Genomic DNA, 20,906 nt, shown 5'->3' with positions numbered 1-20,906 from the left:
AAAACCACGTAAGTTAAAAAGGGGATAATAAATCAGCACTGACAATTTAAAAGGTAATCAGAGGTTTCAAACAAAAGCAGATAAATAATGTCTAGAAAATATTATTTTTGTCCTCACAAGTTTTTCTGAAGGTACCTGAGGCTGATACCCTCAGACACAGGCCAATGTTCCCTCACCCTCTTTTGAGCCTTAAGCTTTAAAGACAGCCTCTTAAACTGTCAGTGCGTGCTCCTCCAACTTCTCTCCCCAAAGCAGCAAAAAGTCAGGAGGCTTCCCTCACTCTGGCTCTCTCATTTGAAAACAGTAGTTTCTTGATTATCATTATTACCTGAAAAGTATCCCGCAGTGAGTAAGGCAGTGTTCCTTCCACTTCTTCAGGCCCTGAGCCCCTGCATTCAGATAAAGCAAACAACAGTCAAATAACAAACAATCAAACAAACAATTTCTGGAAAACGGGTGCTGATCTTGAAGCAGAATCAGTAAAAGGTTATTAACTAGGATGTACCAAGAATATTTTCATTGCAAATATAAATATATCAATGATTCCATTTTGTAGAAATGAATATTTTTTTAAAGCAAGCCAGAATACATTCTTAGGTTAAATTCCATAAGACAGCATTTACCTAACCATACCATATGACATCAATTGGGGCTATGTGAAAAAGGTCAAATACATTTAGGAAATTCCAGTTTACAAAATAAGTTCAGCAGTTTTGTACGCTAGAGAAAAATTTCAGAACATCAGTGTCTCTTAGGTATCCCTAAGAATGCATTCTAGCACTTTCCAACCTAAGTTGACAATGGAACCCTTTGTCTGACTGTGTATTACAAAGCCTAAACTAGTAGGTCAGGAAATAAACTTCGGGAACCACAGTTTCAACAAAAAGAACTTTACAGAGAGGTGGGAAATTTAGCCCTCTATCAAGTATCTACAGTTTTCAAATCTAATGTTACTAAAGGACTAATAGGAAATATTCATAGTCTCTGACTATATAGCAATGGGAATAGAAGCATCCTCTTTGGAAAAAGGATAGCATTAAATGAACTTTCTTTTTAAAGTCTGATTTTCTGAATAGAGCACCAAATGTTTTAACTTTAAACCTTAAAACAGTTTGAACATACTTCTCTGAGGTGAAATATACCTCAACATGTTTTTAATTTTTAAAATAAAAGCAAATAAACACACTTATGCAATGTTTTGTTCAATAACTCACATCCATGGTCAGTTAAATTTGGAGATCCAGATTTTTACCCATTTTTTTGAGATTATCAGTTTTTCTCTATTCATAAAGAGAGCTCATGTCATTGTACAAGTGCAACTAACTTATTCAGAAAGAAAAACTATGAAACAACGCTAATATTTAATGCTCCATCGGAGACATCTGTGCACACAATTGGCATTCAGAACTCCCCGGTACACATTATTTTATATGCCTTTCATAGTTAGTTTTCAAACTATTATTGTATTTAAAAGAAGTAAAACATTTTTTTTTCCAAACATTCTCCACTACTTTTGAAATGCTAAAATGAGAGCTTTTGAAATGAGTTTTGGAAAAAATCTTGAATAATCCACAACCTCATAGATATGTAACACTGAAATGAATTCAGTCAGTCAGTGCCCTTCAACAGCTGTGTCTCTTCTTACAACCTTTAGTTTTAATATTTGCAACTGTATGACAGTGTGGCTATATTGCCTTCTCTGTGAATATACTTTCTGGATTAGATAAGGGATGCAGAACTTTTTTCCATAATAAAGTGGTCCTCTGGATTGAACTGTCAAAATCGAATCCTCACAACACCACACTTCCTTGGTTTTGTAAAATGAACAAAGACACCTACTTTGCCACACTCAGAGCAGGATTAAGACATCCTTCAAGCCTTCTGATCATTCCAAAGATTAACAGAAATCTCCTGCTAACTTTAGCCAAAAGACCAGACATAGAATAATCTTCTATTTTTCCAGTGTTGAAAGGCAGAATTATAAAAATGGAGACACACATATATAAATGAGGTTTACATATTTATCTCTCTATACATATTTAACTTTTTCCTCAGTGCTTTGAAAGTGGCATGTTGCTTTCAAGTTAGAATAAGTAATGAGTGAAAACTACTTTGAAGATTATTTACCTCATATTCATAGTGGAGATAATCTTTCTTAATATTTAAGTTTTATACTTTCTCAGGAGTAATATTACGAATCTAAATTTTTTTCCAAACATGCATAACCTATGTGCTATTCTATCCTCACCACCCATTAGCTCCCAAAGGCTTACACAAAATAAAATTTTGAGCACATTTCTTTAATGTTTAATAGACTAGATATCCTCTTATAGGATGTGAATAGAACTGATAGTTTGGTTAGTTAATTTAAGAAATAGAATGAAATTGAATTAAACAGAATTATATAAATGTATATAGACACTATATACCCATAAATATACAGGAACTAAATGTTTTAACTTAAAACATAGAATTTAGACATTTTAATTCATAGATTATAAAGTGCCTCCATTCATAAATCTTTTGATGTCCAGCCCAAGACCTTTCTTTTTGGTATGGTTCTGCTAATGGGAGGTCTCTGAAGTGTTTCTTACATGAGTCACATACATAATGCATCCTCTATGATTTCAAGTTCTGGTTTCATTAAAATGGAAGGAAAAAACACTTGCAAAGCAATCTGAGTGCACAATCCTTGTACTTAATGATCAATTGGTTGGTTGATTGAAAACCCCATCTGTCTTTCACATACCTAATTTGACAGCATTTAAAAATTGTTTATATGATATATATCAAGTACACAAAGCACAAATAAAATACATATGTATAATGTAAGGGATAATAATGTAACAAATGCTGGTGTACACATAACCAGGTTAAGAAATAGAACGTTTCCAGTACCTTAAAGCCCTATCTGTTCCATACCTGAGAGACAACTATTAGGCTGACTTTTATGATACTAATTCTCCTGCTTTTCTTTAGTTTTGTCCTGTATGTATCTTTAAGTAATATTTTTAGCCACGCCTTTTAAGATTGTGAAAGAAAATGAAAATTTTGTGGTTTCCCATGGTAGTCCCACTGAGACAGAGCAGGGACCTGGGACAAATGTCATGATTAATTTTTCCTGCCTATGATGAAAAATGCTGAAATATAAATAGTATAGTAAGAACAGGAGGGATTCCATCTAAAGGTTAAGATTCCACTTTAAAACCCATGGAGTTAGTAGGTGAGATTCCTAACATACTTTATGGTAATCAGCCAACAACTGCCCTGTCCTAAGGCAGGACAAGCCTTCCTAAGGGATTTGTCTCCACTGCTTGTGGGAACCATTATCTTGGAGAAGAACAGGATCAATAAATCCCTTGTGGTAAGTTTATCTCACAGAATATCTAGAGGTCTGACTCTGGATGGTGACATAATGTCTCTCACCAGAGATAGACATCGTAAGACCGCAAGTCAAGCCTACACGCCCTGGCCCTTTACTCCATTCTTGAAATACTTAAAAGACGGGAATCCTAAACCTTTAAGTAAGCCTCTGCTCTGAGGCTTCCTGCACTCCCTTTCTTAGAGCATGTACTCTGCCTTCTATAAAGCCTTCTTACTGCTCAGCTTATTGCATTTTGTCTCTGTGCTCTTCCAAGCCTGCCAGGAGGTTAATAGGAGACGCCTTTCCCAGTGGTAAGCATCTTTTTTACTTCACTATTTCATCCAATTTTCTAGACTTAAGCACAAGTCTTCTCTCTTTCTGCTGTACTTCAGACAAGTAGGGTAGGGTTATTGAGATCTCTGATTTGGGCTTAAAAGTTCCTGTCCCGTGGGTGACCCTGACAGGACTGCAGCTGTAAAATTGTGCCCTTTAGAAGCCTGCCCCAAAACCTCCCTTCTTTGCTTTAGGAAGTTCTCAGAACATAATTGCACCCATCAGTGCTCCGCAGCTCCCCAAGATCCTGGAGTGGTAGGGGCCTAGTTCCCACACTGTGCAGATTCAAGCGGACACTAGATGCCAGGTGGACTTCAGGAGTCAGTAGGGGCTTTGTCCTCTGTGACCAGGAGTTCAATGAACTTCCCTTTTCTCCCTCTGTTCTTCCTCGCTCTCTACTGCCTGCGTGGCTGCTGACATTCACTTCTACTCTTGCTTTAATGAATTTCTTGCTTGCTGGCAATGGTCCGACCTGACTGAGAATTCTTTCCCAATCAGAGCCTTCCCAGATGCAGCTGCCTGGCAACACCACAGGCAAAGGGCTAAGCAAGTTGCAGACACCCAGGTCAGCCAGGTCGGCTCCTCTGGTGCTGGAAGATGCCTTACAGCCATTCTTGGCCTGTGTCACAAGACTCACAGCCCCTCACCCCTCATGCACGACCAGAGAAGACCAACTTGGAATGCTCAAAAGAAGCTAAACCAGTCTAGTTCTGGTGTCTCTAGTAGAATCCTTTAGGAGAACAACTAGCAATCCGAATCCTTGCTTCCTCTCATGCATACATGGCATCAGAATATCCATTGTCTGTTCTTTTACAACACTGCCCTGGCATACCAACTGATATAACCACTTCCTGCACCCACCCCCTGCTGAAAAGTAGTTAGGATGTCAGCAAACAAATGGGCTTTGGAGAAGTTTATCGGAACATGCTGAAGGAGTGTTCTCCGACCATGGTCCTCAGTAAGACACTGTAACTCTGGGGAGGGGAAATCCTGGAGTAAAATACCTTTGAAACCAAAGTCCGTCAAAGGGAGAAAAAAACTTTAAAGCCCATTTATTGCTTACAAGCAGTCATCCCGCGTCTCCCTCTCTCCTGCTGCAGCAGAAACAAGTGAATCCTCCCCACAATCTCTCAGGTCCAGATAAGCCCTTGCTCGCCCAGGTAATTACCTATGGATATGGACATGGACTACTTCTCTCCATCCCCTGGAAACACCTGTTGATATGGCGATGCACTAAAGCCAGGCAAGAGATATTGGAAATATTACAATTTTAACCACAGGCCCCCCTCCAGAAATCTCACCTTACAATCTACTTGTTCCCCCTCTTCTGCAATAGTCCCTGGGGGAGAAAACTGGACCATTGTGACCAGACTAATGATTTACAATAGCTACACCAATAAAATCATGATAATCCTCAAGCCGGAGGATTCAGCTAGGTTCAAAGTCCTATGCAGATTAAGTCTGTAGCTCGCCCATTCCACAGGCAGGCAGTAGCTAAAGAGCTAGAGGGTTCAGAGCAATCATCACACAGCAGCTGAAGCCAGGGGACACATCCAGGCTGCAAGGACTGCAGAAGAAAAAAACCTTAAGGGTGATAAGATACATGTTTAATGACACTAGCATAGGCAAATCTTGTCCATCAGGTAGGATGCATGCAAGAGTGTGGTCCTGTGATAGGACAGCGGCAGGGAGGGATCTTGTCCTGGTCTAGTACACCAGACTTTCACCCCCCTCCCTGTGGGAGTTACAGATGGGTCCATATATAGGGAGGTACATGCACTGGCCATAAAGGTCAGACAAAACTTCCCTGTAAGATGCTCTTACCTCCTGGACGTTTTGGGTTTACTACTGTGATCTTTGGGGGCCACTTTGCTATTACTCCAGGAATACACATGACGCCAGCTTCTAGGCCTTTCCCCCAAGGTGCCAGAAGGGCCAGCCATTGCTGGTCCATGTGTTGGAATGTCCAGGGCCACATCCACTCAACAGTGTCTCCAGGGCTTAATGCAGTAGGGGCTGGCAGCAGGATGTTGCTCTATTGGCCATATCCTGGCTTCAATAACTCTTCTTTGGTTTGCAATACAGTGGTGTAATAGAGGCAGCAAGGTGCGTTAGCATGTCCACAGGGCTCAAGGCTCCTTTTTGGGGCTTCTCATTCAAATGCTGAAGCACTTCCCATAAGTGAAATGACCACCCCTGTAGACTATTGATGTCCAACTTCAGTCCAGATTTCAACAAACTGTTGTACCTCTCTATCATTCCTGCCCCAGTAGGGTTATATGGTACATGAAATTTCCACTTTATTCCTAATTGCTGCGCCCATCCTTCCAGTATGTCCAGTAAAGTGGATGCCTTGATCACTCTCAATCACCTGCGGCCAGCCATAGGCTGCAGATAAGCAAACAGTCCAGTAGCCATGTCCACACAAGTCATGGCATACCAATATCCTTCTGATATGGACAGAGGCTCAATATAGTCTTATTTGCCACCTGACAAGGGGTATCAGCCCCCTTACTATTGTCCCATGTTGCTGTTGGACTTGGTGTAAATCCCTCTTAGAGCTCACAAGGCACTCCTTCTGGGCTTGGCTGACTTCTTCAAAGGTCAAAGGCAAGCCCCACTGATGGGATACAAGCCCACATTGTCTTTTGCCCCACATGCAACAAACACTGATGTAGCCATTGGGCCACATCAGAGGCAGGATTTCCTTCTAGCCAATGCACCTGGGCCAGTGTGTCTGCTTCATCATTCCCTGGGGATGCCAAAGATCAGTCACATGATACACAGTAACAGTCTTAGTCTGACTAGAGGCCCATAGGTCTTGCCACAGCTCTTGCCCCCAAAGGAGCTGGACACCAACCATCCAGTTAGCATGGTACCATATCGGTAGCTATGGTATCAGTGCAGCCCAGCTGTCAGTGCAGACAACTATGGAGGAAGGCTCCTGGGTGATCACAAGCCATATTGCCTGCAACTCAGCCCACTGGCTGCACTTCCCCTCTCCATCCTCCATCCATATTGCCTCAGACTTAGGATGGAAAGCACAGCCCTCCACTTTGGGGGCTGCCCATGACTGGAGCCCTCTGTATACCAAACATCTTCAGGTATAGAGGCTTTTCCCTCCTGATAAGGACTCTCAGCTACCAGTGGCTTAAAAGCAAGTTCTTCCTGCTTTCTACTGGTATAGGTCACTGGCCCCAGTAAGTGTTGGAGTTCTCCACTTAAGGGGCCAGTAGAGAGGGTGCTGCACTACTGTAAATATGCACCCTATTTGGCCAGTGTAGGCACCTGTGTCACACCACTCCATGGCCTTTGGGTCCAGTCTTGCACCCACCCCATGATGGGATAGGTGGTTATTACCTTGGTCAGAGCTGTCCTGGTGATGGGCTCTGTAGCCGGCAAGGCATGGTTCACAGCAGCAAGTTTTATCAAGGTGTATCAGACTTCTGCTCCTTTCCTAGTTGTGACCAGAATCTAATAGGTTGGAGTGTCTGTTCAAGCTGCTGCCAAAGACCCCATACATAACCATCTTCAGTTACATGAAAATCTAGCTCACAGGGCCTTGATGAGTCCATTACACTCAAGGCCTGTATGGCCTTGACTGCTGGCTTAGCAGCAGTAAAAGCAGCTGCACATGTTTCATCCCAGTCCCACCTGGTGCCCTTTCACACCAACCAGTATAAGGGCTTCAGAATTTGTGCCAAGTGTGGGACGAATACTCCCCAGTAGCCCCAAAGATCCAAAAACTCTTGTAATACTGCCACAGTGGTAGCGGTAAGGAAAGCCTGGACCTTGTTTATGATTGCTTCAGGAAAAACTTTAGTTTTACCTGACCAGACAACCCCCAAGAATTTCACAGACAAACCATGTCCCTGAACCTTGGTGCTGTTCACAGCCCATCCTTTCTCCTGCAGATGTTGCAGCAGTCTAGGAACTGCCTCTCCTAAATCTGCAAGAGAATCAGACATGAGCATGATATCATCAATGTAGTGATACAACTGCACCATTTGCAGTTTCTTCCATGTGGCCAAGTCCTGGGCTACAAGTTATGACAGATGGTGGGGCTGTGGAAATATCCCCTGTGGAAGGACAGTGGATGTCCACTTCTGGCCTTCCCACATGAAGGCAAACTGTTCCTGACTTTCCTGTGCTATGCCAATAGAGAAGAAAGTATTAGCAAGGCCTACTACATAATGATATGTCCCCAGTTCATGACTGAGTGTGTCCATAAGGGCTGCTATAGAGGGGACAGCAGCATGCAAAGGGGGTGTGACTTTATTCAATTCCCTGTAATCCATGTCATATGTCAAGAGCCTGGCTGTCTCACTGGCCACACTGGGGAATTAAAAGGACTATGAGTGGGCTTTATGATGCCCACCCTCTCCAACTCCTGTAGAGTTTCTCCAATTTCCTTGTGCCTCCCCCTCGGCAATTTATACTGCTTAATATTTGTCACCCACTGAGGTACAGGCAGAGAGCTACAGATGCGTGCTTAGCATGTCCCCTCAGAACTGCCTTACCACACGTACCCTCAGTCTGAACTCACCTGCAGTGGTCTGTAACCAGAGGCTCTTCAGGATATCTAGCACCAAAATATATTCAGGGATGGAAGAAATGTACACGGTATACTCCTTTGGGGCCAAACGCCCTATCCCTAGTGGGATTTGGGCTTTCCTCACTCTAATTGCCTTACCCCCATAGCCATCTATCACAGCAGGGGTCCCAGGAAAATGCTCAGGGTTGCCATAAATCAGAGAACACTCAGCCCCTGTATCTACCAGAGCTAGGACACGTTGTACATTCACAGGGGACCGATGAGTTACTAATTCTACATGTGGTTCCAGTCCCCACCATGTCCCACAAGGTGAGGTCCTTGACCACCGCCCCCAGTACAACTGTGATGCCCAATCATCCTCCTGTGGGGGTGGGGCCCAGGCGGAGTCTGAGTACTGTTCCCAGGAAGTCTTGCAGGGACACAGGCCTGACATGAGGCATTGACTATGGTTTCCATGTCCTGGGCCTCAGCAGCTAGAACTGCGCCCTGGCTTTAATTGGTGCCACAGTTCTAACAAGATCCTATTGGGCTGCACATCAAGTTTTTCTTTCACTACCCTGGCCTTTATCAAATCAACTCACATGTGGGTCTTTGAGACCTTCATGAGGCCCTTTGCACCTCTTCTTTCAGTTGTAGCCTGTACTTCCTTCTTAGCCCGTACTTCCTTCTGTGCTCTTATTGTTTCACCTTCCTCCAGATCTGCTAAAGTATGAGTAGCCTCATTTATGGGTTGCCCTAGGTGGGCAAGAGTAGTCACTAGGGACCCAAAGAGAGATGTGGGAGTTGTATGCAGCACCAGCTTTCTCATTTCTATGGTGAACAACTCCTCATCAGGGCCCTGGGGGCCCATATTATAGATGATATTTTTCATGCCCATTTCCCACAGTACCTGTTGGAGCTCTGCATATGTTTTCCAACTACTGGGAAAATATGGTAAATCACCCTGATTAGGCCAAACTATCCTGATGGCAGCTGTCAGCCATTCCAGGAGTGCCTGATCCCCTGAGGCATGATGGGCACTTTACAACCGATGCCGGAGGGAAGGGTGAGTCGTCAGGGAAGCCAGTCTACTCATCTCAGTACCTGACATAACAGTGTTTTGCACCCCACATCCCAGAGACATAAAAGCCATGTAGGCAGAGATTCCAATGGCTTCTGCCTATACCGGACCCTCATGTCCAGCAGCTCATCCTGGGTATAGGGCAGAGCATGGAGGGCTCCACAACCTGGGGAGGGGGCGACTCCTCCCCCTGAGGAGTCCCGTGGTGTTTCATTTTTATTTTCTTAATTACAGCCAGGTGGGCCTTTAAAACAGGAGAGGCTGGTACCTTGGGCGGTGGCCTGTGCAGCAGATTAGCCCATGGCCCCACCTCGTCATCTTCCCCCCCAACTCCTCCACCATCTCTGGGGCTAAAGGCACTGCTTTTTCCTCCCCCTCCCTACAGCCTCCTGCAGTGAGGCTTCTTCTGCCGCCTCCCCACTTCCTGCTGCTAAGGAATCTTCCAGGAGTGCGATCATTTTCTCAATAACTCTTTCTCATCCCATAGGTTATCACCCAGGTCCTCCAAGCAATGCCAAAGTGTGTCTCTCTCCTGCCTAAGTTCCTCTCTTTTCTTGCTAACCGTTGCATAACCCTCTCTTTTCCTTGATAGTTCTCTTTCTCTTCTGAATATCATATTCCGCCACCTCGAGAAAAAGAGACCCTATAATGTCAGCTGCTCCACGGCCACTCAGGGCCTCTAGGCAGTCTTCTATCTCACGGCAGTCTAATTCTTCAGCTTCCAGTGTCTCCACACCAGTTCTGGGGAAGGCCCCACCCCTCTAGGAGGTGATTTACCCTAGACCAATTACCCCCTAGGGGCGCCCAAATTGGAAGCCCCACAGGTAGGCGGCTCCCAGGCAAAGCTGAACCCTCTCCCACCGCAGCCACTGGGGCCTCCAAGCTATCTACCCGGGGTGGGGGGTGTGGGGGGGAGGTTCTGGGCATCTCCACACCATCTCTAGGGGCAGTCTGCAAAAAGGTTGCACCTATTTAGACAGATTTCAGGTTCAAAGGTACTGCTGACTACCACCAGATGTAACTCTGGGGAGAGGAAATCCTGGGGCAAAATACCTCTAAAACTGAAATCAATCAAAGGAAGAAATAAAGTTTAACACCCATTTATTGCTTACCAACAGTGGTCTGGGGGTCGTCCGGCATCTCTCTGTCTACTGCAGCAGAAGTAAGTGAGCCTCCCCCTAACCTCTCAGGTCCAGATAAGCCCTCAGAAGCCCAGGTAATTACTATTTCTCTCCACCCCTTGGAAACACCTGTTGATAAGGAGATGCACTAAAGCCAGGGGAGAGTTCTGGAAATGTTGCAATTTTACCCACATTCACTGAATAAACTTCTTAAGTGCAAAGGTCATGTTGATTTCAGTAGACATAATTTTTAAATAAATGGAATAGAGCTCTAGGTGTTTTTCTGTGACTTGCTTCTTGCCTTCAACAATATTATGTTGAAGTGTTTAGCTTATTCCCTTCTCCTGCAGCATAGCATTCCATTTGAAGACAATACCTCAATTTACCCATTCTACTGTTAATGGACATTCATGTTTTGTATTAGTTTAGTTTTCCCCTAAGTAGAGCCTAAGACAAAGATTTGGGTATAATAGTTTGTTGAGGAGGTGAAACTGGGAAGAGCTACGAAGGAGTGAGGAATAAGACCCAGAAGGAAAAAAAGCTTATGAAGGGTGTGTTAATGAGCAGGTCATCATTGTGGGCTTATTTCTGCTGGGAATTCTGAAAGATAGTGTGAAACACACATCAGATTTATTCACTAAGGGAGGAGAAAGCTAGATATTTTCCACCAAATTGGTTGAAGTTCACCTGGGGAAATAATTCCCTGCCTCTAGGGCTTGTACCTTGTGTGTGCTGAGTATGTGGAGGACACCCCCAAACAGAAATGCAGGAAGCGATCATTTGTGCTCAGTAGCTGTCCAGGACAGCTTAAGGGAATATAGGTGGAACCCTTTCTGGATCTGCTATAATGAACCACTCAGATCCTCTTAAGCCCCACACCATGGTTACCCTATCCCATCACTGAGTCTTCAAGGTCTGAGATTTGGTTCCCTGAAAAAGGGAAAAATAAAAGTCATAACAGTAGGTGGGTTACAAGTACAGTGCCTGTAGCTATAGCTGATATTCCTAAGGCTAAAACTGATATTCATCATCTCCATTATCACCCATTGTAGATTTCTTTTAGTCAGAAATTCTCTTGGATGCTTGCCTTGGTGGCTGACCCAGACCTTCACTTTTGGTGGAATTGAAGCCTTTTTCAAGACTAGGTTGTTGAAATTGCCTATTGTGCTATTATCACTGAACACCAAGAGGTACCCTAGCAAATTCCTCTGTATTGGATAAAGTTAAAAACCATCAGAACACCACACCTCACTGGCCAAGGTGATTGTTCAGAGATGGACACTTGTTCTAATGAGAGCCTGTGAGATGCAAAGTCAGATCCTTTGAAAGGGAAGCATTCACTGTTGCTCATGCTGGACTTTGAGATATGAGGATGTAAGACTAAAGCTTCTAGCAACCGTCTTTCCACTATGAGGGAAGGGCCTGCCTGAGAGTGGAGCCAGGACAGGGAAGCAAAGGTCAGAGACAAATAAGAACCAATTCTTGAGGACATCATTGATTTGTTGGATTCAGTTGTGCCTAAACCCAGAATTACCTCCTAGACTTTTTAGTTATATAATCCAGTAAATTCCTTTCTCTAAACCTATCCTTGAGGTATGTTTTATTTCCTTCTTTATGTCTCTACCTCTTTCTCTCCCTTTTACTGAAAGAACCCTATAAAAATCTATATATTTATGTAGTCTTTTATATATTATTCTCTATCCCTCCCTCTCTTTTGCTGAAAGAAACCTAAGCATAAAAAGTACAAGTTCACGTACATCCTGGAGCTAAAGATGACAATAATTTGGTTAAAAGGGAACTTAAAATGCTATGTATGTAAACAAAGTCCCCTTTTACTATTAACTCATGCAGGTCAGGGACAACAACATTTGATTTTAAAAACCTAATGTGGTATGTGTTCTTAATTCTCATGCTACAAAGTTTTAGTTATGTTATTGTTGTCAGTGAAATTGATATTAAGTCATTACCTATACTTTTGTCTATTATAGGAATTTAGGAATTATATTTAGAAGATGCTAACCTATCATTTACAACTCACAAAAGTTCATTTACATATATATTATATATTGTATTGTTTATCATATATCACGCATTTTATAGGTCTTATATTACCTATTTTATATATATGTGTATATACACACATATGCATATATACACCCCATGGAATAAATACACTGAAGTATTGGTTTTCTCCTCCTTAGTAGGCAAATATTTTATGAAATTCTATGATCTCACAGGACAATGAGCATTTATTATCACATTCCAACTTTTGGCTTCAGAACTTGATTTGCATTTAGTCAGTGGGCACCTACCTACATTATCCACACGACCTTTCGGTTTGGCTACAATATAGTTCTGGCCTATGATGAAATTTCATTTTTATATGATTTAATTTTAAAGGAGATGGATGCTTTGTTCAGTAAAGTTGACTGATAATCTGAAAATTTTCAAAAGGTTGAGTGAACGGTGATTTCTTTATTTTAAAATGATACTATGGAGTCCTTTTTGATTAATTTTCCACTTAGCTTTGGGGAAAAAAATCAATCACAGAGTTTTAGAGTTAGAAAGGAGTGTGGAGCTAGTTCAACCCCAAACCCTCATTTTGGAGTGAGAAAACACAGAGAAATATAAAATGGAAATAATAGAACATTTAAGAGTTTGAACTGCCTTTGGCAGCCACAGAATTGGAAGAAGCTGAGGTTTCTTTCTCTTTCTGTGTTTTTCTCTCAGGTCTGCTCCCACAGGTTCATGCTGGGATCCAGACGTAATTTTAGAAGTACACATTTTTTTCTCTTAATTTGTGTGTATTTGATTTATCTTTATTGATATGATTTGTTTACTATCCAACTTTCCAGAGCCACTGGACAACAGCTATATAAAATGTCAGTTTTATTATTGCTCCATTAATAATGCTAATAAAAAGGATGATGCCACATATCTTTTTGGCAGAGATAAAAGAGACAATGGAAACCTAGCAACTTATTTCAACAGTACAGCAGGAAAATTTGGTTAGAATGATTCCTCACACCTCCTACAAAGGCCCACATTTCTCTCAACCTCCTTGACTCTGAAGAAGGACTGTGTAAATATGCTCAGTGAGGCTTGTTCTCCTGGTGCTGTGTCCACTTAGCCTGGTCCAAACAAATGCCACACAGCAGGCCAGGCAGAGGCCCACCGTGCCTGAGAAGTAGGCAGTTTCTCCAGTATTTAGCAGGCGTTATGCATATAAAATCTTCATACTAAGTGTATTATAAGTGAACCAAAGAAATGAGACAAGTCTGCATTTCACCAGTATTAGAAGCTTCCCAGAGAATAAATTTGCCCATCACTATTGATAGTCCTCAGAACTTTCTTTGATGGAGCAACAACACTGCTGGTAGCTGAAAGTATGATTTCATACAAGAGAACCACTTATGAATTTTTAAAAACTATTTTTTAACACATGAAATTACACACAATACAAAATACTCGTTTTACAGGTTGAAAATTTTACAGTTATTGGTACAGTTACAGTAATGCAAGTAATATTAGTGCATTCACCTAGAGCAGTTATTTATCTTTATTGGGCTTAACACAAAGCCAAGAGTGAATTATTTGCTTTAATGGCTTTCTAGTCTTCAAATTAAAAAAAAGAAAAGAAAAATTACTTCTACCTCTTGTATAAATATGTCAGAACAATAAACAATGCCAACAACTAAGTAGTCTATAAATGGGAGATTGCTTTTAAATCATAAATCCTAAAATTTTGGCTATCTAGGTCTATTCAATTGTCATTATCTCAGCTTTCAGGAAATTATGTCATCTTTGGTAACAGGCTGCCAACAAACAGAAACTATAGACTACACCATTTTTTTCCAAAGAATCCTGTATTTTAATGAATAGCTGAATAAATAAGACACTAATTATGAAATTCACATTACGATAGAAGAAAATCCAAACATTCTGATTGTTTTCTCTCTTAAATTTGATAGCTACTACAAAACATACTATTTATGTTAGGGTAAAAATAAGCTGACTCACAGGAGTGTAACTGGGAAGTGCTGGCAGATATATACAGTAACATGGAGGAGTCGTAAAATAAAAGTGTTTATATATACATAACTTTTTCCTTACTGTTTTTGCATGGAGAAACACTTTTATAAAATGGGAAACCACACAGTAGACCACATGCAACAAGGACCGATACAATGTGCACAGCAGAATAATCAAACAGGACACAAGAACTATGAGTTTAAAAAAGTATGTGGGGGCAGAAAAAAAAAAAAAAGGAAAGGATTGAAACCTGGAATGCTTTTCTATTGAGGTTTCAGAATATAAATTTGTCTAACAAGCCTCTTGATAGTTTTCAAAAGTTCCACTTGACCACCTATGGTTTAAGTGTAGAGCTAAAAATAAACCATCGTATTATATAAAACTTTGTATATTAGCATACAAAAGGTAACAATTTACTTTTTGTATAAAATATAACCTTTTGATAGTATATTTATTTCACATATGTATAAATATAACCCAAAGAATATGTTTTTAAGTATTTCTACCAAAATATTCTTTACAAAAGTTTACAAAACAAGTAATTTATTAATATTTACAACCCAGCACAGAAAAGATTCTGGGCCAGTATATTGGTATTATGTAAAAGAAAGAGAGTGCTTCTAGACATTTTAAAAATTGGGAGAGGACTTAAAAGAACTTCCAAAATGCGTTCTTTTTAGAACAGGTACTTAAAGACTTAGTTATTAACTTCAGTTAAATTACATTTGATAATTGAATATGTGAGTATAAGTAAAAAGGCTGAAGATAAACTGCTTTCAGGTGTAATTCTCACCTGTAATTAGGAAAATGCTAGTGATATTTGCATCCATCCCAAATCGGCACATATCTTCCCCATTTTGCAACGGATCTGTATTGGGGCACTGGGGTTACATGACTCAACAAATATTCTTTCTTTGACACAGTGCTCAGCCCTGAGGGAGAAAACCTGGATATGAAGCATCCGTCTAGCATGTGGCAATGATTCATCACATCAGGAACAGAAGAATGAATAGACTGCTACTAACAGATCACAGTCCATTTAACTGTTTACCCAAATAATCTGTCCAAATCAGGACAGAGTATTTTCTCTCTTGCTTATGCTTTTCTTCAAACCCTGTGAAATAGATCTGCACCCACCTGTACCTGCCATTCCTGGTTCTGATCTTTTGTTTCTTATCTCCAACCAAAACATGATACCTCCTAATATCAGTTTTGGTTTCCAAACTTCCTTTTCTTACAAATCAGCTATTGTTCATCAAGACAAGCAGGGAGGACCAAGTTCAGCTGCACTCAGCTCAGAAACTAACCAGCAGGCATCATGACAGGAGGCCTCCCATCACTTTTTTACACAGTGAACTCTGATGCGGTCAGGTGTGCCCTATTACTTCAGTATGATTAGGACAGGTTGTAATTGTCTCTAAGACTTGGAAACAGATTCAGAAACTGGTTATGGAAGCCCAAAGAAAGTTGGACAGTTCTGCATTCTTGTTTCATCACTAGACACAGCATCTTGCTGAAGAATATGTGGGAAAACTGAAAACGTAAAGGGGAAATCTGGGGAAGAAATTCAATGATCCCACCGAGTGCTCTCTAAGTGCTCTGGCTTTCTGTTACTTAGGACACTAGTTACTCCAAACAAACCTATAACATTTTAATCTACCCTAGAAATTCTAGAAAAACTAAATGAAATGACAGAGTGGAAAGATTAAACCACACTTAGATTTGTTAAAGCAAATTAAGGCATTTGTTGCTTCTTTCTTGGAACTAGTACCTCTGCGCGAAATGGGGTTTGACAAGCCACATGTCCTATTACTTTTCTTTCAGGGAGAAAAGGAGCTTAGGAAGACTATTTTATACAGCTAATTACACATCAACATCACAGTTCTGTTCAGATAAACTGGATACTGCATCCTGGAGCTTAGGTGGGGAAAAGTGATCCCAGTGTTTCCCTTTCAGGTTTGAGATTTAAAACAAGCACTTGGCCCGAAATGGTCACCCCTACCGTTACTTTCTGCTTTCCATTTTTAAGCCAAGGTGTCTTGACGTAGTCCCACTAAAAGTCAACAGCTTGGCCTTTACAGAGTCCTCGTGAAATACCACCTCTTAGTGCTGGGAGTTTGAGAACCATCTCCCTTTCCTCCTTTAGGAGTTGTTCCCCAAGATTTCATCAAGATTGATGTCTTTCATCCAGTCATCATTGCCAGGCTCTGTCTTCAGCAAAGAATCAATGAAATCAGCATCGCTGTTGAGGGCCGGGCCCATGCTATCGGACTGTTGGTGGAGGAAGTCGAAGGCTAAGTCACTGCCGTGGTCAGCTCCTTGGAAAGCCCTGGAACTTTGGCTGGGTGACGGGAAACTGCCGGCGGCCAGCGGGGTGGGCTGGCTTACGCCTGTCCGCGACTGGCTCAGCCCTGTTCCAGACTGGTTCAAATTAGGCAGAACCTGTGTGCTCAGCGGACTGGGTCTGAGATTCAGACCCCGGAGCGGGCCCGTGGTTTGGCCGTTCAGCGTTTGGCCCATGGGCCTCATGTGCACCGCTGGTGTTAACTGACTGGAGGGAGCCCCGGCCCTCTGGGGAAACTGCGGGCTGCCCACCGCCTGCTGCAGGGCCTGGTTTGGGGCGAAGGCGGTGGGTGCCCCTGTGGGCAGGCGGGCGCCTGCGGGCTTCGGGGCATCCTGCTGTTTGGCTGTTGCTTCTTGGGAGCCCCAGTCTGCTGCTGACGCGCTGGGGGTGATCATCACGTTCGCGGCTCTCTGGGCCGGCACGCTTGCCATACTAGCAGTTAAATTTGGTCTCAGTTGTGAATTGCCAACGGGTCCGGCCCCGAAAGCTGCCGCATTATTATTATTATTACTTGGCCCTAAGGTAGGAGGAGGCCGTGGCATCATAGGGTTCTGATTTGCTATCAATTGGTTTGGGTTTCTTTGTTGGGTCAATTGACTCATTCCTGAAGTGACGCTGTATGTACCAGGCGGATTACACGGCAGATTTCCATACATCCCTATATTCTGAACTGCTGTGGATAACAATGGCATTCTTGTCCCCTGGGAAGCAGACATGAGGCTGGAATTTGGAGTTAAAATGGTGTGTGTTGAAACTGGGTTTGTCAAAGCCTGGTTAGAGTTTAAACTCACTGCTGGAGAGCCACCTAAGAGAAAGAAGATTATTGTATTAGTTCATAACCACAGGGCATCTCCTCTTTTACAGAAATTTGCAATGACGTGCCAACTCTGAAACTGCTTTCGGGGATAAGAACAAAGAAGGAGAAATCCTCACCACAGTCTATTATATAAAAGAAATAAGACAGCTTCTGGGGTACAGTATCACTCTAGGTTATCCCTTGGTAAGAGTTCATGCATTACAGAAAGAAGACTGAAATAAAATGTTTCTGTGTTTTAAGTTTCACTTTATCCTCCTTGGGAGTCATTGTGGGGAGGTAACAGTCAACCTTCCATTTTGCATTGGCTTTTCTCTGTTCCAAGACCAAAGGCTACAGCTTTGACTGGCCAGCTGTTACGAAATCCACGCTGCCAGGGTCCAAGTAAGAGGCATGAATCCTGGATGAATCCTGGATGTGGCTGCTAGACTAATACTCCAAACCTATGGCTTTGAAAATCATGTCCAATTCTTCATCTGCATCATCCCACTCAAGAAGCTGCCATGAGCAGCTCCCCAGAGTCCAAAGGGTAAATCCCCATCTCTAAATATCTGGGATTTCCATCTAATTCATCCTCCAGTGGCATCTCCACATGGCGAGCCCTCTGCTTCAGGAGGCGTAGTTACTACCACATTTTAATCCACACGCCATGAGCTATCTCAGCTCATGCCATTTCTCTCTCATATGATGCCCCTTACACCACTGAGCAGGGTCCAATCTCCTTCATTAAGCTTTCCCTGATATTCTACCTTCCTCTTTCTAGCACCATGTGTTCTCTGAAGTTTTTGTTTAGCACAGAATTTCCATAAAGATCACAAAATATTAATCACAGTTAACATTTAGAAACTCTTAATGTTGTGGTAGCAATTGTTCCTGGTGCTTTTTATACATCTTTTCTAATATTAACATCTGGGCAAGGTGATTATAATTGTACTGAGGTTAAAATAAAAAATGATTTAAAAAAAGTTTGTGTTGTCCTTGTTGCTTATTTCGTTCTCAGAAGACATGAGAAAAACTATGCTCTGGAGCAGAAATTCTTACTCATCTGGGGGTCAGCCTGCAAGCAGATGTTAAGGACCCTCCCTTAGGAAAGGCCCGTTTGCTCTGTGGAAGAGACTTCTAGGTGCCTAAGAAATATCCAAACACCCTGTCTTCCTTAGAGACCATCTTGATTTTGTAGTGATGTGCCCAGCTGCAAAACCACATTTCCTAAATGTCCTTGCTGATGGAGGGCCCATATGAGGAAATGCCGGCTAAAGGCAGAAGCTATTAGGTGAAAGTCCAAGAAGCCTATGTTAAAAGGGGATAGGACTCATTTGCAAGGCCCTTTTCCATTTTCCCATCTTTCTGTCTGGAATACGGACGCCAGGGATGGTGATGTGGCCCCATGATAAGTTCCAGGGTGGGAAGTACATGCCCAAGCGGGTGAAGCAGAAAGATGAAAGGAGCCCGGGGCCCTGACAAGGTATATCCCAGAACCAGGCCGGGCCTGGCCTTGGGGTTCTTTTATATGAAAGGGAAAAGAAAAGCCTAAACACCCACTTTGAGTTTTGTGTAATACTGTGAAGGGCTCCTAGCTTCCTCCAAACACACGGACAGGCCGTGGGATGAGAAGTTCTGTCCCAAATAAACCCGCATACTGTCTTTCAAGTTCCATTGAGGGCAGAATCAAATAAAGAATCCCGTTTTTCCCTGAGACAAAGTAATCTTAGAGAGTGGATACATGTATCCCATTCTTAATTTTAGTGGAAAGAGGCAACCTGGCACATTTTAAAGAGTTTAAGTAAATTAGAACAACATATTTATAACTATGCTTAGCAGGGCCCCAAAACAGCTATAAACAGGAGCATTATTCACAGCTCCTCCTTCTTTGAAGAATCCTCTTTATTGGCTTCCTTGGCAGATGAATTTACAGGTAAAGCAGAGAGAACTTGGGAAGCTATAGGGCATCCTTAATTTACATGAGGAAGCGCAGGGAATTCTGGGCAGAAGAGACTTGAATAGATGCTGTTGGGAGTAGGTGGAAGGCTTGGGCTAGGTTTGAGAGATGTCTTGGGAGTTCAGAAGGTGGAAGAGAGATTTTAGGGGTAGTGCCTATCACCTATGCAATTGAGAGATCTATTAAGAAGTTTTGCTTTTTCTTTAAATGCACTCTACCTTTGGTGTTTTTGAGAGACATCATAAAGACTTAATTTTCTTTTCAATTATTTCTTGGTGCCAGAACTATTTGTTTTACGTAGATGATCCCAAAGATGGAGATGAAAAGATTGGGCTTTATATCAGCTACAAATGTGACTAAGAGGTAGAAGCGTCTGCATACCTTAAGCCGTTTGGGTCAAGATACGTTGTTGGGAAGAGAATGATTGAATCTAGCAGTTAGAACACATTTAAGCTTTTTTGAATGCTCAGAGGTAGTCAGGACAGCACTGAAATATGCGAATATGGGGCAAGAACAAGTAAGAACTGATATGAGGGCTAAAAAAAATTCAAGTTTGGTCTTGATCTAAAAGTTAAATGGGAGCTAGTGAAGGACTCTAATGAAGATGTTACAGTTAAATATGAGACAGGGAAAGAAGGAAATACTAACAACTGAACAGTCTTCTTCTTTACACAGTGAAGATTGGTACCAATTTTTAAGAACACTTACCAGAATATTGAGCAGTTGGTTGCATATTACCCACATTTCTTCTTTGGTCTTTATAATCTGGGGGTGGCCTTGTCAAATGTCTATTTATTTGATCTTGTGGAGCAATTTTCTCCTTGAAAAGATAAATGATAACATTAAATTGCATTGTTACTTTCTCACTTGTAAAAATTTCTAGACTGTTATTTTAAAAAGTAAGACTATAAGGATGATTTTGCAGTCATGGTTGTGTACCGCAGACCTTATATAGTAGTCTTAATTAAGAAACAGATCTTTTCAATTTCAATGAACTTCCTGAAAGGAAGTGTAACATCTATTTCTCCTCAACATTCAACATGTGTTTTGGGTCCAGTAACTACTCTCGTTTTCTTTATTTTGCAATTAGGTTTCAGTGAGGGCTAACTTTTGTGATTTTGCAGATGTTATTTCTAGTTTTATTTTGTAGCACACCTGTATATAATTCTGGTTCCGCATGGTGTGGAAGGATTGGAGTGGGATGCCAGATAAAATACTGGACACTTGTGCATCCTGTGTTTTTATTTGCTAAATCTGACAACCCTAGATAGGAGATGTCAGGAGATGGCCTATCAGGTACTTGTATGGGCACCCTACATGGATTACCTCATTTTTATTCTCCTC

The 20,906-nt window shown here is 42.0% G+C and overlaps 1 protein-coding gene and 1 long non-coding RNA gene across 4 annotated transcripts in view; one reads left to right on the top strand and one right to left on the bottom strand.

Annotated features, from left to right (window-relative positions):
- Positions 1-20,263, top strand: part of LOC140849992 (uncharacterized) — a 40,194-nt gene extending 19,931 nt beyond the window's left edge. The window contains exons 3-4 of one of the 2 annotated variants that reach the window (XR_012132589.1): positions 16,612-16,775; positions 17,674-20,263. This is a non-coding gene — a long non-coding RNA (uncharacterized lncRNA). Of the gene's footprint in view, positions 1-15,388; positions 15,528-16,611; positions 16,776-17,673 lie in introns of those variants that run through there. The other variant, XR_012132590.1, reaches the window with a different exon arrangement.
- The window catches only part of MAML2 (mastermind like transcriptional coactivator 2), a 346,585-nt gene continuing 338,184 nt past the window's right edge, over positions 12,506-20,906 (bottom strand). Inside the window, exons 3-4 of one of the 2 annotated variants that reach the window (XM_037020651.2) lie at positions 20,271-20,382; positions 12,506-17,614 (exon numbers count right to left, since the gene is read on the bottom strand). In XM_037020651.2, coding sequence (XP_036876546.1) covers positions 16,608-17,614; positions 20,271-20,382 — 1,119 coding nt within the window. In that variant the 3' untranslated portion in view covers positions 12,506-16,607. The remainder of the gene's footprint in view (positions 17,615-20,270; positions 20,383-20,906) is intronic. The other variant, XM_037020650.2, reaches the window with a different exon arrangement.

Source organism: Manis javanica, chromosome 6 (genome assembly GCF_040802235.1).
Source record: "Manis javanica isolate MJ-LG chromosome 6, MJ_LKY, whole genome shotgun sequence".
In the NCBI taxonomy this organism is placed as follows: domain Eukaryota; kingdom Metazoa; phylum Chordata; class Mammalia; order Pholidota; family Manidae; genus Manis; species Manis javanica.
The sequence above is the reverse complement of the archived record's forward strand: the minus strand, read 5'-3'. Positions and strand labels throughout refer to the sequence as shown.